Source organism: Stigmatopora nigra, chromosome 13 (genome assembly GCF_051989575.1).
Source record: "Stigmatopora nigra isolate UIUO_SnigA chromosome 13, RoL_Snig_1.1, whole genome shotgun sequence".
NCBI classification, from domain to species: domain Eukaryota; kingdom Metazoa; phylum Chordata; class Actinopteri; order Syngnathiformes; family Syngnathidae; genus Stigmatopora; species Stigmatopora nigra.
In genome coordinates, this window is record NC_135520.1 from 6,368,712 (window position 1) to 6,393,218 (window position 24,507).

Here is a 24,507-nt window from a genome sequence, read left to right on the forward strand (position 1 = left end):
TGAATTGGCACAATAATATTTAATAAAACACAATTGTGACAAATTGCTACATGTGTTATTTAACTTAAAATGTACATACATTAAAATACAATTTTTACATTGAACGAGCCCAAAAGATGAGTCATGTAGTTTGAATGAACACATAAAGAAAATGTAACACTGATATCACCATACTCAGACTGTAAAAGTGAAAACAAAAAAGTGCATTTTAAATAAGTTCAAGTGTCAATATAGCCATAACTGATCAACAGCACAATAAATTAAACATACATTGAACCATTAATAAATTATGTGTATAATATTTTCCATAGTGACAAAGATACAAATGAATTTTATGACAAAGCAACATTCGGTTTGCAAAGTCCTTGTACATAATGAATACATGTGCATAGAAGTGGGAAGATAAGGCCATCAAGGACAAAGGTGTGAATAAGTTTAAGAGAATAAAGTGAGGTCAAGTGATAAACAAGCAGCCACATAGTCTATAATAACAAAGGAAAGGTTATCCATGAGGCAGACATGATTATTTTCATCTAAAATCACTAGCTGATGTGATCTTATGTCACATGCCATCATAGTGTCATGTGCTTAAAAGCAGCAGTAGACATAACAAATAGAGAAAGGGGCATTAGACAGAGATTAGGTATACATTACACTCTGAAGGGGATGCCTTTGGAAAATTCCATTAATATTTACATGTGTTGTGTTCTGCTTTGGGATGGTACTTGACACATGGCTTAGTTAAGTGCCACATTGAAGTATGTGTTCACTGTCGTGTAGTCATCTGTGTTCAGGCTTCCTTCAGCAATGGCATATCTGCAAAAAGAATGACATGATTACAATGTAGGGCTAGTTGCTTCACTTGTCAAATTATCATCATCATCAAGGATCAATGAAATCAATCAATTGCCCAGCCCTGATCATAAGGAATGAATTAAAAATAGGCAACAAGGCCTCACCATCAGAACAGTCCGCTTCAGAGTCAACCAGAGGGAGCCCGTGCTGGTCTTCAGGTGACCGAGCAGTGGTGTCTGCATGCTCCTGAGTCCAGCTCGAGGATGAAGACGAGGACGGCGAAGGCGGAAAGGGGTGCGCCACAGCCGTTTCGGTGTCTAGCCGTTTAGAGGAAGTGGCCCGAGATGGGCCGGCCTCCGGCGTCGTGGCTTGCGGCCGCTCCTCAGACAACACGATTGGAACGAGGGACTCTGAGCTGGGATCCAAGGCATTATTCCTGACCGCCTCCTCGTACGAGGGTAGAGTCACCTGGACACCTTCCACCAATATGGACACGGGATGGCCTGACACACCCTCCTCCCGCCTGATTGGAAATAAGCAGATAATCGTTTAAATTAAATTTCTACACGGCTACGTGTTGTTGTTTCCACATTCACAATTGGACCACATGCAATAAAAGTTGTTAAAAATTGCTTGGTAACTTTTTACGACTGGCGAGAAAACTTGCAGTCCGTGCATTTTTGTCTCAATGTCTGTTTTTTTGCCTCACCGATGAAAAGATTTCAGTTTTGGCTGCAGAAGCACAAATAGGACCACCAAGAGAAGGATGAGGGCCACTGAGCTTGCAGTGGTTGACACTATGGACAAAGTTGGCATCCCCAATGGTAGGGAAGTGTTGTGGCCTGGGTGTGAACAATAAGAAAATTCAATCACAGTTTCAAGTGGATTCAAAATGTAGAGCCACGCCCAATTTATAAGACAACATTGGCAAATTTACCGATAGAACCCATCAAACAATTGCATGCAGATTAATGGGCTGAACTTTATTGATTCTAGTACACTACTTTGAAAGTATTAAATAATGTACATTCATTTACCTTGTTCCATTAAGCAACTGATCTGCATGTGGTCGTCCCAGGTGCCATATTGACAGGTGAGGTATTTATAGTCTCCTTTCAGGATGTAGCCTTCATTACAGTAGTACTCAATCACGATGCCATGAGTGAGTCTCCCACAGGGGTATGGGTGGCAGGTGTAGCCTCCGTTCTCTGGTTCATATGGAGGCTGGCATACTGTCATTGAAATGGACAAAAAAGATCAATTATTTTTCTTGACAAAGTGTTGCTTAATCATAATAAGATTAGGATTAAATATGCTTTTACCGTTGGTGCGTAAACAGTGAGGAGGTTCTGAGGACCAGTGTCCCGAGGTAGTGCAGCTGATGATGGTAGGTCCGGCGAGCTGGTAACCTGGGTCACAACGGTACTGCAGTACGGCGCCCACGGGGAAGGTGCCGATGTTAGTGTCGGTCAGGTTAGAAGAAAGGTGCTGATCTGTGAAGGGTCTCATACACCCTTAAGTGAGATTCACAGGGTTAACATATTTGTTATGAATAACAAGACCCTCAAACCATTAAAAATCAGTGGTAAAATATATCCAATGTAGAGGACATCATCAAAAGAGATAGATACCTTGTTTGAGACATCCAATTTGCATGGAGCTGTCCCATTGTCCATCCTGACAGGTCAAGTATTTGTAGTCTCCGTCCAGTATGAAGCCCGGATGACAAAAGAACTCGATGACAGTGCCGTGAGAGAACAGTCGACAAGGGGATGGGTGGCAGGTGTAGCCCCCGTTCTCGGGTACAGAAATGGGCAGACAAGCTGGAGGAAAAAGAATTGAGTCGGTCAAGTGTTATCGTTTCTGAGCACCATTCTAGCGCAAAGCCGATGAGAATTTTAAGGCCATTCGGCAGGTTATCGGGGCCACAGATGTACTGCTGCAACACAGTGCCCACGGGAAAAAAGCCCCCGCTGGATTCCATGTGGTTTACCCAGCTGTTTTCAACCATGTAGAGTCACGCATCCTTGGAGGAAGACTGAAGAACCAACAAGTTCTGGGAAACGGTTTGTTTGTATTTGAATTAAGATTAGAAATATTTTAAGCCTGCTGTTTTCACTTGAATATCAATGCAACAAATTATTTTCAGCCTGGTTTACGGTAATATACACAGAGAAAGGAGGAATAAGGATATTCAGAAATTTCTTTGACAGTTCCAGAAATATTCAGAATTTTCTCACTATGAATTTGATACACGCCGCATTGGTCAGGAGCTTTAAACCAAATGGACAATATTCTAGCTTTTATTCTTCATTATAAAATAACTCAAGTCAATTATTGAAATAAATACCTTGCTCTTTGACACAGCTGATCTGAAGTGGGCCATCCCATTCCCCATATTGACAGGTAAGATATTTATAGTCGCCTTTCAAAACGTAGCCTTCATTGCAGTAGAATTCAATCACAGTGCCATGAGAAAGTCTGTGACATGGAGAGGGGTGGCAGGTGTAGCCCCCATTTTTTGGCAGATGTAGAGGCTGGCATACTGTTGACACATGGGAACATGAGAAACTTTTAATAATAACACTATTTGAATAGTTATATAAGCCCCGAGGTGTCCTTACCGTCACTGTGTATGCACTGTGGGGGTTCTGAAGACCACTGTCCAAATGCTGTGCAGGTGAGTACACTTGGTCCGTCTATCAGGTAACCAGAATCACAGTGGTACTCCAGCACTGTTCCCTCTGGGAAATAACCAATGTTGGTTTCTGGTACGTTAGGTGACCCATGCTCTACCATGACAGGTCTGAGACAACCTGGACACAAAAAGGGAACAACTTTGGTCATAAACCATATTTAATTCAAAACCAAACAATATTTTTTAACTACATTTTAGACCAAAAATAAATAAAATAACTGGAACATCCATATGCCTGCCTTCAAAATCTTCAGAATTTTACGATTATTAGGCAAGAACCCTTTTTGGTGACAAAAACTACATCATGATGGATGGGAGAGACACGCCCCCCTCTCCACCCCGATCTCTATGAGGATAAACTGGAAGATTCAAATGCTAATCAGTTCAGAAAACGAATGAATATCATTATTTGACCATGTTTGCAAATAAATTTAGGTCTTTTTTGTTGTTGATCTATGTGAATGAAGAACCCCTTTACCTGAACGTTGACCCCTGGCTACCACCGCCAGTGCCAGGGAGAAGTAGACAGACCATTTAAAATCGACTTGTGATGTTGCCTCTGTCTTTCCATTGCACATTTTCCCTGGCAGTCAGATCAACCTGGAACGACATTATTTATCAATATGGCTCCACGGCAAAGAAACATTCAGACATTTCAAGGAGGCTGCAGATGTTGGACGCATGCCAGTGAAAAGACGCTATTATGATGATTGCAGGGATTGACAGATCTGAGCAAGCAGTATAGCCAATGTTTGCATCAACACACACTTTATTAAGCCACTAATTCCAATAAAGATGTTGACTACACACACAAATCAATCTCATTAAAATGCATTGTAATTAGGGTCATTGCTAATGGTTTGATGGAATCCGATGCACACATTTCCTATGCTTACAATATGGATCGGTGACACTACACAGAACTCTGCTCTTAAACCTAATTGTACATTGTCAAGGAGTGTGTCATCGAGAGATAATAACGTCAGAATGACCAAAAAGCATTGGACTATCTTGCTAGCTAGCTTTTAAGAACCTACTTCATTAGACAAGAGGACATATTTGCTTGTTGATACCCACCACCACTCAGCACAGCCTGGGATATTCCACCCTCGCTTTCTTCACAGCAGAGACATTTCATAACGATACTTAACATAAGAAATACATATGTATACCAGACGAACAACGATATTGCTATCCGGCCATTTGCTACATTAACCAGCCTAGCTAAAGGTACTGTAAACTCGATTGCGCCTCCATAGTAACGGATGACTATCTCCATAGTTACAACATCCGGGAAATGTCGTGTGCACAGTAACTGCAACGCTGGACAAACACAAAAGTTTGGACTTATTCTTCGTCGCAAACTATATTTGAAATATATACACAGGTAGATCCAACATCCACCAAGAAATGAGCACCACTTCAAGGAGCAATGATGGTATGTTTTTATCGTCAACTCGATCATTTTTACGAAATGGGAACAAAGATCGTGCGTGGTTTTAACGTCAGAGACCTGAAATGCATTAGAATAGAAAGCGTTAATGAGAGAATTGTCGTGTTTGTAGCAGTCAAAGGTGGCCTTGAGTGAATTATCAACTTCATATAATTTCTTCTAAGCAAGATAAATTGTGCTGATCATAGCTCGGTTTGACTCATTGAAATTCGTTTTATTAACATAAATATAAAAAAAATCCTACATAGTTTTAAGCAGTTCATTATGGAAATGAGCGTAGATGCTGTAGAAAATGTTTCCAGGCTTTCATCAAGAGAGTCATTAGCGAGAGGTCAGTGACATTGAAACTATGTCTTTATGCCTCCTTCCAACACTACCCACTTACTTCATATATCCCTGCAAACCCAGTCCATCCATCCACCCATCCTCCCATCCACCCAACCACTCATTAACCCACCCATCCATCCATCCATCCATAAACCAATCCTATCAAAACAACCACCTACCCATCCATAATTACAAACCATTCTGCTGCCCATCCGTCCATCCACTTTGTATTTACCTGTTGCCCCCATATAATAGCTATGGGTTCCACTATATACCTCTGCTTTAATAATACAAATGCCACAAGGTTTATAATATACATGCATATTCCTTTCAGGTCAATATGACATCAATGCAACTGATGAAGAGAAGCAAGATCCAAAGCTCCGGAGAGCAATTGAGGAGATGAGGAAGCTTGATGAACTGCTGTCTATATGCATGACCAGAGAAAAAGAAGCCAAGCGTCAACGAAAACAACTCCAAGCTGAACTTTGGCAAGAGTTAATGGTAAAAAACTTACATAAACACCCCAAAAACTACATTGGCATGTTGTATAATTTTCTTCCAATTAGAGTAAGAGCACCACACAATTGGAATATGCAAAATATGATACTGTCTAAAATTATAACATAACTGTTTAGCCCATTACTACCATCCTCTAAATGATAATGTGCATTTGTCAAAGGAGAGTTTACCTGAAGGCCGCTCTGAAAACAGCCAAGAAGCTATAAATGCAAGGCTATTCCTGGCATTGGAAGAACCAATTGGTAAGCAATAGGATATAATGTTAGGTTTCCATGCAACATTTATCTAAAATGTGTTTTGTTTTTCAAAGGCCATCCAGAGAAAGAGAGCTTGGAACTCCTATATGAAACTGAGAGCTGTAACAGTGATCTGAATGATAGACTGAAAATATTGTTAGAGAGTAAGTCTTGCATTTTAAATTGAGTGTATTACTGGGGTAACATATATCCTTTGTGGGAAATGCAATATCCGAAGAAAGTTGTGCACTAGATGGCACCATGTGCTCAGTAAAGTCCCTTCAATGCTGGTTTTACTGTCAGTACTGCAATGATTTAAAACCACATGAAACATTTGGATATATTACACATTTTGTGGTCGACATCTGTATATGATTATCATTTAGAAAAAAAACAAGTATTTTGACAAGCTTATAATACTTATATAGCCAAATTATAGTTATGAACATTACCGTCCCTTTTGACAGTTTCTTCTGTGGAATTTTAAGTTTGTTCTTGTCTGATAGGTGACGATAGAACAGACGACTTGAGCGAAGCATCCGAGTCGGTGTGTGCGGATCCAGATGAAGAGAACTATGGTGATACCATCAAGGGAAAAAGGAAACAGAAGAACTTTGTCAAGAGGAATATTGAGGTTTGTTAGAGTTCACGTGAGGCCAGGGGCAGGAATCTTGGAGCAAGTCTTCTTACTCACTTTTTGTTTGTCTGACTTGATTGATTACACTGAGGGAAAAAAACATGTTTTGTATTTTGGAGAAATCCACTGAGAAAAGTGAAATACTTTGTGTATCGCTGATGAGAATGGGCATGGTTTGAGATGATAAAATATATTTGGTTGTCAGTCTGTCTTCATCCCTCAGTTTGTCCATATTTACTTCTGTATTCTACTTCATCCTTCATCTTTTCAATATTTATGTGTCTGCTGATTTGTCCATCCTTCTGTTTGTGTTTTTCCCACGTCTGTCCTTCACTATCTTGACTTCCATTGATGGGGGATAGACGTTTGGAAGGTCTCCTGGAATCTGTCTACCAATCTTTTCTGTCAGTCCAACAAATTAAAACCCATTTTCACTTATATTTCTCACTGGTTGGCAATTAAAAGGCAAACCACCAATAGGTGGTTGTCCATTGCCCAGACTCAATATTGGGCGAAAAAAAATGCTTTTGATTTTGCATAACATCTGTTGAACAGAGAATTTTTGTTGGTATTCTTGGTTTTGTTCATTTACAAACACTGCCATATGCGTCAAGGTCTTTCTCTTCTTGTCTTTCTCAACCTTGTGTGCTGCTCTAGTTTGCCAGGGGCAAAGGAGGCCAAGTGCTGTTGACACAGGCAGAGGAAGAGCGTCTGGCCGAACTCCTGCGAGACATGGATAAAGAGGAAGAGGACAGCGCCAGAGGAGACGACAACGAGGTACACTACCATGGGAGCACAGAACAGGCAACATATGCCTTTAGCAAATTCCCTAATTCTTCTCCCTCCTGTCTCGAGATCCTCAGAGTCTCATCTTAGCAGGTGGTGATTCCATCTCTCCACGTCTGCTATCAAAATTCCAAAAGATATTTTTATATTTTATGGGAACTGCACGTTGTTTCCACTATCAATAGTCACTCTCACATGGTTGAACCAGGGCCCTTATCATGGTCATAATTGCTTCTACATTTTACAGCTAAGCAAATGGACTAACCACTGTGCATGTTTTCATGTCTGCTTGGCTTCAGAAAAGACCCCTAGGCAGACTGTCCTCACTATCCAACGCTTCACACATGAGCCAGATGTCGTTCCCAAAAGGCCACACGCTATGGATTCTTTTTATACCACGTTTCCATTATGATTCAGCCTGACCTCTTTGCAATTTAGATGACGGATTCTTTCATAAATGAGAAGATGGATTTCTTTATGAGACAGTGGTATAAAAATCCAAGGTGTGCCAAAAGTGCTGTATCATAGGCAGCTATTTCAGCAGTTAACATCTTACAGCAAGGCCATTTATACTATCTTTACATGAAAAAAAATTGGATTTTTTTGTTTCAACCACTGCAGCAGTGAGGATTGTTATTTTTTACATACATTTTCATTTTAACCTGACCCCTAAGGCATGTTAACCATTGAAGCGTGCTAAATCCAGTCATAATGCCATGATTTTTTATTTTGTGATGTCTAAGTTTTAAGAAGAAATACTGCAGTGATTGTTTCTGCAGCTCCCAAATTGATGTGAGTGCAGTTACAAACTGCTGGCCAAAGGAAGACTTCCTGTTTTTGGAAGGCATATTATTGGGAATGATCAGGACAGCGCAACAACATTATTCATGTCACCGGGACTTTGGCAGCGAATCATCTTCTGTCCAGTCCAGTTCTGTGTGAACCCCAATGGGACACATCAACCTTTTATTATGTTTTTCTTTTCTCAAAACTATGACAATGCATTTTGCAGTCCTCAGTTGTTGAACGGTAAATGGCATAACAAGAAGAGATAGGTGGAGATCTGAGTACAAAACATTTATTTCCCTGAACTTTTTGCGGTTGCGAGACATTGCATGAGATTAAGACATTATGAGTTTAACTAAGACAACTTAGATTATGTATTATAGTAAAATTACTTGATTGATCAGAAAATAAACTTATTTTATTCATTTATGCATCTGCTGTTTATGTTGCCACAAAATATGTGACCAGTGAACTGATGCATGTCTTCCAGGAGGACATGTGGGCTGTGCCAATAAACCAGGATTACCCCCTGGATACATCCGACATAGAGCGGTTGAATGCCATTGACTCTAAACTTCTGCTCTTCAAGCCAATTGGAGACCTTCCAACACTGCAAAGCTCCTGTACAGCTTTGGATGAGGTATGTTTCCAAGAGAACCTTGTCTATACTATAACAGAAATAAGGCTCCCATTACCCTTGCAGACGGGAATCGAAAGTTTATATGTGCCTACATCATTAAGCTTAAGTACAACCCAGCAGGGCGTCATGGGCAACATCTTGTGAATTTCTTTGCAATTAACCTTTGGGTAGTGCCATTATTATTTATGTACTGGGTTAGGAAAATGGTAAGGTGCTTGTATAGTGTAAGTGATTTCCATCTTTTCTACATGAATTGCACACATTTTGAGCTTCTAGTGATTCCCCCCCCCCCCCCCCCCCCAAAAAAAAAACTTTCATTAGGTTTAGCATAATCTGGTGAGAATTAGAGATGTGTTTTATAACTTTAGGTTTTTAGTACATAACTGTACAGTAAGACTCACACAGGCTATGAATGCAAACATAATAGGTATAGCATGTTTCAGTTATGTTTCTTTTGGATAAAGAGAGGCATTATCAGTGCATTTTTGACTTTGTTTTATCAGCACCAAATCCTTTTAAGTGGAAATGATGAGCTGTTAAAAACAGCCCGATATGCGTTTGGTTATGCCAAATGTTCTGCATGCAATTAAGATGCGTGCACAAAAAGATGACAAGTCTTAGTTTGTTCATAAAGGGTCATTTTAATGTTATGGTCAACTCACTTAATCAGCCTGATGCATCGACATTGGGAACAATGACTTCTCCATCCTGTAGCCAGAAAGACCAAAGCTGATAATTAGAATCGTCTTGAGTGTTTTAAACCTGTGTCATGAACGAGCCTTTAGCTCATAGTACCCCAGAAAACGTGCGGTTACTGGCCAGCTGGGTGTGTGACTTCGAATGACCTACTTTTTCCTCCCTCCACTTTAATTTCGTATGTTTCAACATATTTTAGTTAAGTTGAGTAACCCATTGTAACATCCAATACTTCTATTTTATACCTTTTTTTTTCAAATTGAAAGTAGAAGCTGCACCCAATTGCTCACTTGCCCATATTTTTCTCTCTTTGTAATTTGGGCCAAGCTATTTTTCAACAAAAAATGAGCCATATTGTTCATGACTATTCAGAGCACGTGTCGGTGGAAGGATAAATACTTGGACATTTTTTAAGATGCACTGATATCTGTCCAAATGTTCACGTGTCTGTTTTATTTGTTGGAAGATTTTGCGCTGACCTCATATTAGTTACGAGATACTTGATAAAACTGGACACAGCCTTTGAAATGGGTTAGGGGTCATACTTTTTAACACAGGTTAAGCTTCTTTCAAGTGAAAACCTTTTGATGAAGAGCCCTTATGATTCATTTAATTTGTAATTATATTACAAATTTCCCATTGATCATTCAACATGTGTGGTTGCTCTCTTTTTATTGTGATGTAGAGCAAACTCTGTTGTAGGTAACATCGTTCTATTTTAGATTTGTGTATTTCAGTGCTGGATTCTACACAATCAGCCTCTTGTTTCTGGCAAAAAAAAAGAACTTGCAGACTCGAACACTGTCTTGGTAAGGAACCAACGTATTTCTTCATCTGCAATCATATTTATCCACTGCAGACATAAATTATCAAATACTGGAAGAAATTCTGCTAACGTTTTTAGCAACCCAGAGAAGGTTTTATGTGACCCAAATAAATGTGGGGGTCTTAGAAGGGTCACAAAAAGGTGTTTGTTAACTAGAGCAATCAGATCATAGGACTCAATATCCTTTGCATTGTTAGGCAAATACTGAAAACAGCCAATTTTATGTTAGTTCAGTATTATATTGGTAGATGTGTGATGGATCACACTTCTCTACAGACCACCCTCACTTCTGTAGAAGAAAAAAAAACAGCTGACCCACTAGCGAATAGCAATTCAAGAATTTTTAACAATCATCTACAAGTTAAATGAGTTTTCATATAGATATATGTGTCAAATTGGAAAGGTCCTTTTGATAGATGAGTTCTAAATTATTGGAAAAGAAGTCAAACTGCTACACAGATGAGTTTGGCCCTCGCCGTTTTCCAAGAGACATTACGCATTAGGATTTTTCTCTTGATTGAACGTTTTCTTGCAAATCCATTCACATTATATAGTACACAGCTGTGTCCCAGAACTTGGCAGAAGCAGGTCAGGTCTGCAAAAAATGTCTTTGAGAAAAGAAATAAGGAAAAGAGTCCAACCTCAGCCATCGCTTCCGAACAGCTCTCACAGGGTGTGCTTATGGCAAGCCAAAGCATGTGGACAAGCCTTGGCTGGGGGCCTGAGTCCACGTGGCACAAGCAGAGTCTTGACTGCACCATCTGCAGGCAACCAGAAAAGTAGAGGGACATAGAGCATACTGTTCTGAACAACAACAGTCATGGTTAGGTGACTCAGCCAAGATGGAATAGAAACCCCATAGCCAAAGGCAACATGCTCCATTCTGAAGAATATTTTCAATTAGTGGTTTTCTAAATTTATGTTCAGATCAAATCATTACACTAAAACTATCAAGTGAGTTCAACAATGTAAATCTGTTCATGAAATATAAACATCTTTGGAAGGTGACAGATATCAATTGTGCTTGTACATGACAAAATGCTACCAGGAAAACACTACTATATACTTTTATTTTACTGTGATGTGTTGTCTGTTCAAAAGGAAAAATTCTAATTTATCTCCCGACAGAAATGTTATAAACCACATCAAAACATGTGCTGTACCTGGGCACCATATCAGATTTTATGTTGTTATTAATACCCGGTGTTAATAAACATCTCAACCAACTTGAGGTTTACACATTCAAGGTGACATTTTGCACATTTTACAACTTTGTCTAACAAGCCAATAATTTATCAGTCCCAAGACTACAAAAAATCTAGCTCGAGGATCAGTGCATCTACATCCCTTGAATACCCACCAAAACTTTATATCAACTACGATGCTGTTTATTATAATTTCCAACATAAAAACTACGCCATACAGTTATTTTCTCCTGAAAGCACCACTCTGTCTTACCTCATGCCCAAAGACACCTGACCTGAATAGTGGGTGGTCCCAAGGATGTTCACCACACTTGTTTTGAAGCATTTTTTTTAATTTTTGGGCAACCATGAACCACAGAAGACACCCACATCAAAGCACGCTGTCATTTGCTATCCCAATGATTGATGCCATATGAAAATATGTCAAATGGTTATTGGAGCCCAAAAAATGCTTTATTATTTTGTGTTTTAAAGGATTGTGCAAAAAATACAATTTTCCCCACGGACATTTAATATTATATGCATCTGTAGTACATTTTAAGAATCTAGGTTTATAGATATAAGTATAATATATAGAATAAAATAAGTATAATATATAGAATAAAATAAATCAGAGACATAATGGGCCACATTAATTTTTTAGGTACTTTTCCTTGCTGGCGTGAGATCAATACCACAACATACAGGACTCTGTAACAGCCCTGACCACATTTTGGGGCTTGGTGTTGGCAAGCAACTTGTTTTTTATTAAATCGGAACTCCTTAGCATAATAGATCATTAGAATGTAGGGTTTTCCTTTGCGCAGTGACACATTTGGCCACGGCATGTGTTTTATTATTGTCCCAGTGCTAAATCCTGTTTGTAACATATTGCACTGTTAAAATCGGTCACGAGTGCGAAGTATGCTTCCTTAATCTTCTGAAATGGATTCAAGGCACACATAGACCTTGTTTATTCTTTCATGCTTCATAGTGGTTGGCAAGTATTTGCTCCTTCATACTGTGATGAAGTAAACTGATCTTTGTGGTAAACTTGTGTGCATATTCTCAAGAGGTGTCACATCCAGAATGATTGATCCCGTTCTATTTTTACTGACATTTGAGGACTACTTGGAGCCTCTAAAATTCACTTCTTCCAATTGGGCAATATAAATGAACTTAAGGGGCTCAACAACCCAAACCGCAAACTCTTACTTAGATAGTTTGACATACTTTTGTTGAAAAATATAATTGTGTTTGACGTGCTTTTCGTACCACCCAAAAATGTAGTGACCCACATTGTTGCTGGTCTGATTAACATCAATGCATGTCAAGAAGCCTCTTAAGGAAGAACAAATGCTGTGACGTACGCTTACAAACTCTGGAGTTTGTTAAGGTCAAGAATTGATAACTGGGCCAATAAGTGAATCATTACTACATTAGGCTTGGAGAACTGCACAGACTCATTTATTTAGATTTGCCAGTGCATTGACAAGAATGTAAACATGCCTTTATTTTCTACAAAGCAAAGCAACAAAAAAAAACTAAAGATGGAAGGAATTTAGAATTTTAAATTTCAATAACAAAACTAGTGAGAAATGTAAGTTGGCAATAAGATCTGGACCACCATGTGCTGCCAGATCCGCCTCACTGCTTCCTGACAAGCCCATGAAACGTGACTGCAGTCATAAAAGGCATTCTTTCAAAGGATATTCCATCTTTTTTGTGTTTTGAAGGGGTAGTCCAAAGGTCTGTTAATACTTTTTCTCACACGACTTGAATTAGGTCACAATCTGGAGATTGTTCCTCAACATGTACAAGCACATTGTGACCCCTCTGTTCTGCATGACCTCACCTGCATGTGTCGTATTTTCACACACATTTGTTCTTATTTGTGTAAACATGGCAGCAACCTGTCATTCAGAAAGATGGAGTGGAAATATCATGCAGAACTTGCTAGGTTGGGTCAGTTGAAAAGTTGAAATTTTCCAAAGGTTAGTTTGCATTTGACCCAAATTCAGCTACAATGTTTTTTTATGTCTTCACCCCCAATGTCTATGCAGAGCAATTCATTTTCCCGAGCGGCCCTCAATGACGAACTAGTGATTGATTGAGGCATACTTTCGAAAAAGCATTTGGCTACCATTTGAGGAAATGTTATACATGCAGTACTTATTTTGCAAAAAATGGCAATAAATTTAACTAAATTACATTCATGAAGCACCAGCATATATATATGTACTGATTTACATGTAATTTATCATGAGCAAAGTAGCACACATGCCATAATCATCATGGTGTTTGCCTTTGAGCTCAGTTTTTCATGAGCTTTACTGTGCACGTTGCCATTTCCAGCTCAAATAAACTACCGTACCAAAGGTTATATTTCATTGTAGTATTTTTAGAAATGAGCATTTAGTGGTGCAAACCTGGTGGTGAAGTAGTACTTTATTTATTTTTTTGATTCTGGGTGGAACACTAGAATTTCATGACGGGTCTGAACCTGGGCGCTGGATTTTAGCGCATGATGCTGTCCCTACTGCCCACTTTCCCCCTTCCCCCTAAAGGTTGGCTAATACATCTTCATGGATCAAAAAAAGTAGAAGCCAAACAAAAGGTGACCCTCAAACCTGGCCTTAACCTTAACAATGATCAAATTAATTAATCTTATCGTTTATATATTTGTCGACCAACAGCACGTGTCTGATTTATGTGTTGTTGTGGCTGAGGTACGCTCTTGTTGGAGTACCTGATGTGTTTTTTTTGCTAAGCAATGTGAATTTTGCGAGTCTTGAAGCAATTTCAATCTTTCAACTCAAATTAATGATGATGAACTGCTTCGTGGATACACTCCCAAATATGGGAGCCATCAGCTGGGAGTGTGATTCTAGGACAGTGCCCAAATACGTCTGCGTCCTCATCGGCTTGTTGGCTCTTCATGACAATCACTCATGTGTCTGTTGTATATCAGGAACCCGCCCAAGTCATTGGCCCAAGGCGTGATGGGGACCCTCAGCCAGGCGAGAAGGTCCTGCAGGACATCAAGGAGAGAAGGACGCAGGAGTTGCAGCTCCTGGAGATCCAACGGCAGCTGGACCTTCTGGACCAGGACCAGGAGATGACAGTGAGTTGGCAGCAGCCATGTTTTCTCACACACTCACGACACAAAAATGCATTTCATCAACACACCACCTGTGTTTCTCATTAGAGAAGCCTTTGTTTATCTCATGCATACATGACAAATTTTTACAAGCACAAAGTTCATATCCAGCAACGAAGGTCATAAATGGCTCGGCATTTGTGTCATTACTAGACCAAAGCTTGCTCCCTTTTTGTCCTGCTGGAAACCTCAATGGCCTTCATGTTTCTTTTTTTTCAGTGAAGTCTGCTTTGTCAGTCCAACAATTGAGAGGGAAAAGAGAAAAATGAGCCATTGGTTGCCTTTTATTTACGACGGCATTTAATACCATCTCCATTGTGTTCTCTGGATACTGTTTGGAGCTTAGTCAACAGATTTTTATAAGGCAAGTGTCTAGTTCGGCAATAAAAAAAAAAAATCCCTGATGTGGATTTAGACATATTTTAGCAACATGTAAAAATAACACAAAGCATTTTTTCTTAGCCTTAATTGTGCCTGAAAAATAGTAATTAAAAAAAGATGAATAATATTATCACTTAATCCAACACATGTTTTGTTGTTGGCACGATGAATGAATGACTAATGCGAACATAAAAGATGTGAGGGGTAATAAAACACTATTGTGACTTCAAACAAGGCATCTTGACACGCAACCAAAACCTATTCATAGCTAGTTAAAAGTGATTTTTAAAAATTTTTCTTACTCATCAGCCATTAAACCTATGCTCATATACCTATAAATAGTTATGTGTATTAACCACCTCTTAAAGTTTGATTAAAGCGCTGGCTTTGTGTAGTTTGGGTCATGTAGGATTGTTTGTTTGAGAAGATTTACATCCATAAAGTTAGGAGGGCAGCTTTGTGTAACCAAATCTATTATAGTAATAAACTTGATTTGTATTTTAGCTATAAATCAATACACATTATCTTTCAACGTGTGAAAAGAATTAAGTCTGTTGCAAGTTTTCTGCATAGTTCTTCTACTCAAGTGACAAATTCTCAGAAAAAGAATAGTTTAATAACTGTAACTATCATAATATTATGGATCATTGTGGAAAAGTATTCCATGCTGTCTTACTCAATGTAGTTTGAATTGCACTATGAAATGAACAAATACAAACAGCTCATATTTCTGAGTCACTCAATGGGAAAACATTATGTAGAAAAATGGTTCTAATTAATTAAACTATTGATGGCTTAATGCAAACACCATTCAACCCGCAGAGATGAATATTTCTCACATTGGGCGCCGTCCCTATGTCAAAACATTATTTTGATTAGCTGAGTTATTCTTACAACTCTTGAATTGTGGGTGAATTTTATCGTGCAAGTGGTCATAATGTTGTGGTTTTCCGGTATAGATTTCCATAACATTACACATTCTTTTGATGTGATGTGTCATTATTGGCATAAGCAGTAAAAATATCCGTTTTAGATATTCTTAAATCTCTAAAGAGTCATATGCAATATATTTAATACGTATGTAGGCGCCACAGTCCTGCTTAAAGCTGACTTCAGCTACATGACGGCATATATATCCAAAGAACCTTCAAAGTCTATATTTGATGATCGGTCTTTATTGTCAGTTGTTTGTGATTAATCTGAATATAAAAAGGCAAAACTTCATTGACTCTGATGAAATCCTGGTTTTAATATGGAAACAATATGAGCTCTATTGTTCACAAATTTGGTTGTGAAAAAAAGAAAAATATTTAGCCTGGAGAAAGGCCTTTGTACTGTACGTAGTCACATTCCTCCAGTCACACATCATCATGGATAAAAGTGCTATAACTTAAATTGACTCCGACCTTACAACCCCATATTCTGAACTTGAAGTCTTTATCCATTAACCCACCATTAGTTATCGTACCAATTCCTGCCACAGTATAGCCAAACATTAGTAATGCTGGGATTGCACCTTTTGTATTTCACATTTGTTGATCCAGAACAAGCATGTTGTTTGATTTCCCGTGCAGGAAAAAAATGGGTGTATTTGGTTCTCTAATACAAATAAAACACAAAATCATTGTCATTTTGAGATCTGTGAAACAAAAAGAGAATTAGAATAAACAATCCCTTATGGCCGAGATTTCAAGGTATAGTTTTGTAAGTGACCTATTCCTGCAACTTCATTTGGCTGTGTTCCTACATCAACTAGAATAGGAAGAAAAACCTCACCACTTACTGTAAAGGGGACATTTACAAAAGTAATCAGTCCGATATCATCAATCATATTGTCGTTGTTTACAGCAGTTCTCTATTGTCTGCTTAAATTATGGCGTTTTACTTCCGGATTTCAGATAAAACATAATATGTGAGGTATGGCTATATTTGGGTGTGCACCAACCAGCAACAACATTGAGGGGTCAGGAAGTTATTTTTCACATACACCCATCACATCCAAAATCTTTTTTATTTTTTATTTCAATCATGCTTGATCTTTTGAGAAAAAATGAAATTTAAAATATGCAGTTTACAGTTCAACACACCAAGAAAGTGCAATAATATTATTTTGCTGACACAGCAAAACTCCTTGGGGGCGGACTGGTGGATTGTGGTAGTTTCAAGGTATTTTATCATTCTCTGTTTTGAACTAAAAAACGAAGACCGCAGCAGATGTGCGGCTCTCTCCCATTCAGAAAGCCAACTTTTATGATCCTATCATTCCTGCGGTGAAATATTGCTCAATTACTTGAGGTGAAGTGAGGACAAGGTGTCCTCGCCTGAAATTAGATAGCCCATCTTTACATTTGAAATATCTGATAATATAATTGATTTTCCAATGAAGCACTGTTGTGTTTCATTGAACAAAAATCCATGTGAATAAACTGGATCACATGAATGGCAATTGCCTATGCACTTAGTGCAAGTGGCTAAGGAGTAAGTTTGACCGATACGTTGTCCCTTCACAACTCAATTCAGTGACCATGAAAGCCAAGCTCTGCACAATTTGTCTAAAGCAAAACATATGCTTTGTTTGTGTGTACAGATGATAAACAGTGAGTGGTCCCTCGTGGATTGTTTGTCTGCCTAAGTGATAATAGATAACTTAATGGCGTAGGGTCATTGTCTATTTCTTTGTCAACAGAAAACTAAATAATTTCTCACCATTGAAGGAGAAAAGACAAATGACTTCATGCATGAGAGCCAAAGACAGGCACTGTTTCTGGTCATATGCTTTGTGTCTAAACGCTGGACACAATACAACAGGGCCCGTTTGTTCTGGTTCTGGATAGCAGGTGGTGGGAGAACAGCTCAAAAGGAGCATTATTGGGATTCCTGGAGAACTGTTGCTGGGAGACATAATGGCCACCAAATTGTTATCTTCTGCTTTGCTAATCAGCTGTTTCCTTATGGAGCTTTTTTAGACTCCATCTTGTTGTTTTAGTGATAACTGCAGTGGAAGAAGGCTGCTATCCGGAAGTACATACATGTACTGTTCTTTGGAAACTTGAACTTGTGCCATAGCCACTTTCTCTGCTGTGGTCTGACTTCAATCGCTGGAGAATTTAAAGACCTGGATTGGGAGCTGCTGGAAAGGCTTATTGGCCTCTGAAGATGAGAAACAGGCCCTGCAACCCTTAGCCTTCTAGTAATAATATAGGAAAGGGGAGAGGAGGTTAACTTCCTTTATAATCAAAAGATGTGGAAAAAAATGCTAACGACAGTCATCTAATAATAATGGAAACTTCAGCAAATGAACTCTGGATCTCTGACAAACAACATTAACTGCTGGGCAAATGTTCAACATGGGTATGCATTTCAGACCCTTTTGCAATCAGTCAAAATCTGCAATATTTTACGGCATATAATGTGAATAATTTTAACTCTTTTTGATGCCTTTGATGAGAAAAACTAGTGGTCAAAACGGTGAATTTTTAAGACATTTTCGTCAACAGGAAATGTCTTTTTTTGCATGCATAAAAATGCAAATGTTTTCAAGGTTAAGTCCACTATACACCTTGCGTTTTAAAGAAGTAAAATGTGGCTTCGCCTTTGGGAGAAGTCTTTGAGATTGTAATGCATACCACAATGCCTGTGGACAAAATGATATACAGGTCTAAGTAATTGAAACGGTCATAAATGACAAACAGGCAGAGCCTCTAAGACCTAAAAGCTGTCATTAAATTGTAGAGAGCTTAGAAAATGGCAGAATCATTGGGTGGAGATGTCTATCAACATGTGAAAACCTTTCACAGGGTGGTCCACTCAGGGGCAGCATCCATATGACCAATGAAGAATATTAGCTGGAGCTTGTCGGGATAGATGAGACACAAGAATGTGAACCCCCACCCTCCCATGCTCCCTCCAGTGTTTTTTTTTCTATTTTTTACTTCACTGGAGGCATGGAGGAAACATCTGCATAAATGTCACACTGGAAGGCTAAACCATTGGCTCTCCTATCTATGTTACTCAATGTAGGAGTGGTGTAAATATACAAAATAAAAGGATCAGAATTGATGTATCTGGTTTGGAACGATAACATCGGAATTGATGTGTTCAAAAAATACATTTCATGTTGACATATGACACACACAAACACTGGAATCAATTGTAGGCTCTTGGATAGAATACAATTGTATATTGGCAGTCTTTTTCTTTTGTTTTTCAAGTATAATTTTTCTCAGACTTTGTAAAAAAGGCAAATATTTTACTGCTCTTAAGAATTTGTATCGTATTACAATGGGTTTGGTGATTCACACTCCTACCTCCATCGTTAACCAAGTGCAATGGGGGTGAATGATTATGTCTCATGGCCAATGACGGTGATAAATGTCCAATTGATTTAGAAAATGGCAGCAAATGAGTCCCATACTTTTAATTTTTAGGTTATTTCATTTGGTGTGCAGCAGGCCTAAAGCAAACTCATTTCAATAACCAGAGGGATACTTATGGGAATCTTTATTTCTCTATATTTTTTTTATCATTAAACAACAAATCCAACTTCTAACAAGGCTTACATGTATTAGAGTGTTTTTCTTGGGTTTTGATAAAGGAATTTCCACTTTGCTGCCATACATTATTATGATAAATAAAGTACCTGTTAATGTGTGTTATCCAAGACCAAGGAAGAGTTGGGGGTGATTAGTCAAAAGCTGAGCGTATGCCCGGTGAAGAATGCTTGCCGAGGGAGCACATTTAGGGAGGATACTGAAATGAAATGGAAAATACGTAGTGTCTGCTCTTGTTATAAGCAAGAACAGGCATGTATAATGTATTATTTGACGGCTTTTGGTTTCTGTGTTAGAGCACTTGTAAAAACTCATAACCTTCTGGATTAACATCCTGGATATATGTTTGTGTCTGTGTGCAGAGTGAGTCAGGGAGCTTCAGTGAGGAGCAGTTGCTTTGCCTGCTGGATGGTTGTGAGCTGACAGAGTCCGAGCCAGAACCTTGACACAAACATGGACTTTCTCCATGAGAGGCCCTGCTGTCAAGATGTCCGTCAAACCACGCGCCATCGTTGACATCACGCTTCCTGACGTGCAAAGTAGGAAGCGAGTCGAGCAGACAGGTTGTATGTGTGTGTATGTGTGTGCGTGGGTGTGTGTGTGGGTGTGTGTGGGTGTAGTCATGTTGTTGTCACAATATACAACTTTTACTGGTAGAGAATGAGCGACTCACAGTTTTTTGGGTCGCAAATCTTTTTGTAAGCGAAGAAGTATGAAAATTGGTCTCACATTCCGCACAAAATTTAATGACATTTGGCCTTGGGGGATTTCATATTGAATCAGAAATCATCAATAATTTTTACAGTGAAACCTAATCAAACCTGTTTAAATTTTGCCATTTAACTCATTGTCCAAATTGGGCAACAATGACATTCAAAATATCGGAGTCACAATAAATTGGCTTGTAAAAGAAAGAATCATTTTTATTTTCATCCTGAAATTGTATCAATATCCTAAACTTTACTCAAGATGAAGATATAAATGTGGTATAATTAAACTTTGACCCGCTCAATGGTAGAAAATGGGTTAATGAATCAGGTTACTGACTCCATTACTGAACAATCATTTCAAATCTTTGAAAAGATATACTAACTTTTTTTCATTTTTGGTGCCAAATATAGGGACATCATGTTATAATATAACATATTGGTCTCAACACAGGAGCAATAGTAGTCATACCGACTACATTCTTTTCATTCCTCCCCCAACAGGTGATCAATTGCTAAAGTCAGATTATAACTATGTGACACTACCCCTTCAGGTTCTTCATTTTAGGGTGGAAACCTCAGCACCGATACAAAGAAAAAGCATTCAAGTTTTTCGAATTCAGATTTCCATGAGAGATTTTTTTTGGGGGGGACTGTAGCAAGTTTCTGTTTGCTCATTCTTGCCTAGTACAAGTAACAATGCTGCACCTGGATGATTCCTATGGCTCCATTCATCCCATTTTTCCCCTCACATCGCGACCCCAAAGGAATAATCTCACATTCCTGCGATTTGAAAACATGTCAGCCTGGTAGCGCCTTCGAGATCGGACCCTGGCCAGAGAAACTATCCAGGAACGTAAACACACTCATAAATAAAACCGCAAAACTTTTTTCTTTTAGTGGACGGCATTTTCCAGGTTTCACAAATATGCAATATTAGCAATGCATAGCGAGGGCCCAGGCGAACACTGGATGAGTTTAGCATGGCAACAATGAGGTCAGTTTTAATGCCTATATGTAAAAAGACATTCTGCATTCTCAGACTGTCTGGGTCTTTGGCCAGACCCTCCACTTTACACACACAACTCTACTTCCTAGTGATGTTTTTCCCATTTATCCATTTTATATAGGACTTAATGATGGCACCAGGTGAGCTGGAGCCTATCCCAGACAACTTTGAGGATTCGGAGGGGGACATTCTCGACCCTATGCAGTGTGCATGTTAGGAAAATGTAGAAACACCATTCTCATAGGGTTATTCCACTAACTGCTTTCTCACTGGAAAATAGACAATTGTAATGTGAGGGCTACATATTTTAATTCACTCAGTGTCTTTAACACTTTAACACCATCACCCAGGTTCTACTACTTGGCAGAGATGTGTGGTAGTTTAGTCCTCGTGGCATCAACTAGCAATCTTAATGTGCCAACATTAAGGCCAAGCTCATACAGTGATCCACTTCCTATTGGGTTTTTTTTGGCCTATATCTTACTTTAGTGAGAAGTCCAAGTTGTATGGAAGTGGATATTTTTCTCACTATAGAGGCCACGTTTAGGTGGATTTAAATTTGACGCTATTTCCTCTACACTATTGAAGTAGTGGGTAATCACAATAGACATGGAGGTCGGACTCATCTACACATGTACAATCATCTGATCACTCGAGAAAAATCCTTCTACAGCGAACTCACATGCTGCGCTTGAAATATGTAAGGCTTTTGATTGCCAGGCAGATTTTTAAGTGCGCCATGTTGTCACCATGTGGATTAGTATATTTGTTTAGCAGAATGTGTCATCATTGTGAAGTTTTATGACATATTACATTACCTTAGAAATATGTAGTTCTGGTTGCTACTCCAAATTCTCTACTTTGCTGCAGTTCCTCATTTCTTTTTAGTCAGTCTCACTTTGGATGAAATGGATTTTCTGTCGTAATTCAATTGTTCCGACTGATGTGTTCAATGCAACGTCTTCTGAAATCTATAGTGCGTAGTTGCAGCATTCAGTTCCTTCACAATAATCAGCCTGTAAGCAGTGGTGACCCTGTATGTGACCCTAAAAGCTTATAACGGTCCATTTAGCCAAGAAAAAGCTAATTTTATTCCATGCATTCCTCTCAGTGACAATGTTGGGCAAAAAGACAAGACACAGAAGTGGCACAGAAGTGTTTGAATTTATCACTCCCGCTTCCTAAATTCCTTTTCTGATCTCATGCAGTGCTTGAAGGTTGAAAGGGATGCCTGCATGATGTGTAATCATATCTGTATGAAAGTGCTGTTTTAGAGGGTTATATTTCATGGTGAGTTTTCCTGCTGTTGACTCCCAAGGATACTCCCTTTCTCCGGGACTTCAGTTAACCCAACTAATGGATTCCAGTTGCTTGACACAGCATGGTTCAACTCATTTTGCTTTTGTTAGGACGAGATCTTAATCAAAGTAAATATAACATCCAAGGTCTTGAACTATCTAGCTGACTATTCAACTTTTTTGTTTGACAACTGCTTCCAGCCCTAAAAAGACAACAAATGACAAAAGATAATTCTTTCTGGTAGCGTTTATTTTTCTCGTCATATAACAGAATGACAAAAGAGTATAAACAGCAATTTTGGAGGGTAAAAACCATGGTACAAATGTTTATGGAAAAGCATCATAAAAATAAAAAGACCTCATATCAGTGTGCAAATGAGTTTATACAGACAGAAGCGTTTCCACAAGGCTACGCTTCAAGATAAATTATTTAAATAGCATATATCTACACAAATGACATAACTTCAACATCACAATAATTTATCAAAACAAAAAGCACTGGAAAAAATACACATAGATAACATTTCCTTATTCATTCCTGTTTGGACTTTTTTTTTCTCCCCTAGAAAAATATCTTATTTACAGCACATACCTGATAGTGTAGTCTAAAAAACAAGACCCAATTGAAGCCATTCATTCTCTTTCTTTCTTTTTTTTAGGAAAGTGATTTGCTTATCTGGCCACAAGACAAAAACCATTCGTGAGGTAATATTTGTAGATCATTTTGTTTTTCCTTAGTCAAAAATATGACACGCGAACTCAGGCGCACAAATCATGCATGCTTTTCACACGAATACATGGTCCAGGGTCTAGTGTTGATTTCTAAGAAGGGTAAGACTTAACTTTACAAAAACATAACAATTGACTCATGATTGAAAATAAATATAGCTCTCGACGAGAGATGGTCTCAACGCACTGTGGACTAATATAGATATTTTTTTTCCGTTCTTGTAACCATGCTCCTTTGTTTTTTCTGATTGCTTCAGTGCACTTCATTTTTTTTCAGACAATCAATTTCGTCAGACAATCGACTGATGTCATTAAGATCAATTCATAATTACACTTGTTCCCACTTTTTAAATCTTCATAAAAGATCATATAGATAGACTACATATCAACCTTCCAAAGCATTGCAAATTATACTTGCTTTGGGCCCTGTGCTCTCCTTTTTGTGCTCTTAACCTGAGAAGTTGTACTTTTGGCCTTCTCTATGTAGAAGACCTTTAGGGTTAAAATTCGTTTGGATGGGTAACTGAACAGAATGGCCTTTTTCCCCTGACATTTTTCAAGGATCCAACGCATACACATATACATTCAAACTGCACAATCTTTAACCCTAAAGCCACCACAAACTGTCCGTGGTCCATCAATGGCTCCTTCAAAGAAAATATTACTCCAGCCAAAGAAGAGTTCTCCTACTGCTTTCCTCAAATTAGTTGATTAAGAGTCCACAGCAGATGTAAATTAATGGTCAAAAATAAAAAATAAAATGTAGAAAGATTTTTTTCCTTTTCGATTCGTCTTCCACAGAGAGATAACAGAAAAGTTCAGTTGTGCCAAGCTATAAATGTGGCCCCCTTTGTACAGATGCGAAGGAAGGGGCCAAATTCTTCTGAACAGAGCTGCGCTCGACTTATGACTTTGGTGCAGAAATATCATTGAACTCTCATTTGGCTTTCATGTCCTGAGGTCACATTACCTCGTGCTTCCACTCTTCTGCATCATTCATCTACATGCATTGTCCGGTTTCTATCATCACATTAGGAGATGTCCTACTTCCAGGATTTCTCTTAATAGCATTATGCATCTGAAAGAA

The 24,507-nt window shown here is 38.7% G+C and overlaps 3 protein-coding genes across 7 annotated transcripts in view; 1 reads left to right on the forward strand and 2 right to left on the reverse strand.

Annotated features, from left to right (window-relative positions):
- On the reverse strand, positions 1-4,900 carry LOC144205911 (sushi domain-containing protein 4-like). The gene is made up of 10 exons (XM_077730492.1): positions 4,571-4,900; positions 3,972-4,093; positions 3,420-3,611; positions 3,146-3,340; positions 2,427-2,618; positions 2,118-2,309; positions 1,833-2,027; positions 1,505-1,637; positions 960-1,318; positions 1-816 (listed from the first exon to the last, which is right to left on the reverse strand). Exons 2-10 carry the CDS (start codon positions 4,069-4,071, stop codon positions 791-793), a joined length of 1,584 nt encoding a protein of 527 aa, XP_077586618.1. The 5' UTR covers positions 4,072-4,093; positions 4,571-4,900; the 3' UTR covers positions 1-790.
- On the forward strand, positions 4,526-24,237 carry fsip1 (fibrous sheath interacting protein 1). 4 transcript variants are annotated; one of them, XM_077730503.1, is made up of 9 exons: positions 4,526-4,931; positions 5,608-5,777; positions 5,956-6,037; positions 6,106-6,195; positions 6,538-6,665; positions 7,326-7,445; positions 8,731-8,880; positions 14,558-14,710; positions 20,040-24,237. In XM_077730503.1, exons 1-9 carry the CDS (start codon positions 4,904-4,906, stop codon positions 20,121-20,123), a joined length of 1,005 nt encoding a protein of 334 aa, XP_077586629.1. In that variant the 5' UTR covers positions 4,526-4,903; the 3' UTR covers positions 20,124-24,237. The 4 variants fall into 4 exon arrangements, with proteins under 4 accessions (XP_077586629.1, XP_077586628.1, XP_077586630.1 ...); XM_077730502.1 differs by lacking the exon at positions 4,526-4,931 and adding an exon at positions 5,036-5,277 and having other exon boundaries at positions 5,959-6,037; XM_077730504.1 differs by lacking the exons at positions 4,526-4,931; positions 20,040-24,237 and adding exons at positions 5,036-5,277; positions 14,966-15,495.
- Positions 22,921-24,507, reverse strand: part of LOC144205909 (thrombospondin-1-like) — a 7,764-nt gene continuing 6,177 nt past the window's right edge. For both annotated transcript variants that reach the window (XM_077730489.1, XM_077730490.1), the window contains one exon: positions 22,921-24,498. In XM_077730489.1, the coding sequence (XP_077586615.1) occupies positions 24,491-24,498 (8 nt within the window). In that variant the 3' untranslated portion in view covers positions 22,921-24,490. The remainder of the gene's footprint in view (positions 24,499-24,507) is intronic.

Excerpts from the sequence above, each read along its gene's own strand:
- LOC144205911 (XM_077730492.1), bottom strand. The coding sequence starts at position 4,071 with ATGTGCAATGGAAAGACAGAGGCAACATCACAAGTCGATTTTAAATGG. Across the intron at positions 2,310-2,426 it reads AATTGGATGTCTCAAACAAG|GGTGTATGAGACCCTTCACA; the intron begins GTATCTATCTCT and ends ATCTCACTTAAG. Across the intron at positions 1,638-1,832 it reads CAGTTGCTTAATGGAACAAG|GCCACAACACTTCCCTACCA; the intron begins GTAAATGAATGT and ends GTTCACACCCAG.
- fsip1 (XM_077730501.1), top strand. The coding sequence starts at position 5,211 with ATGGAAATGAGCGTAGATGCTGTAGAAAATGTTTCCAGGCTTTCATCA. Across the intron at positions 6,038-6,105 it reads GGCATTGGAAGAACCAATTG|GCCATCCAGAGAAAGAGAGC; the intron begins GTAAGCAATAGG and ends TGTTTTTCAAAG. Across the intron at positions 14,711-20,039 it reads ACCAGGACCAGGAGATGACA|AGTGAGTCAGGGAGCTTCAG; the intron begins GTGAGTTGGCAG and ends GTCTGTGTGCAG.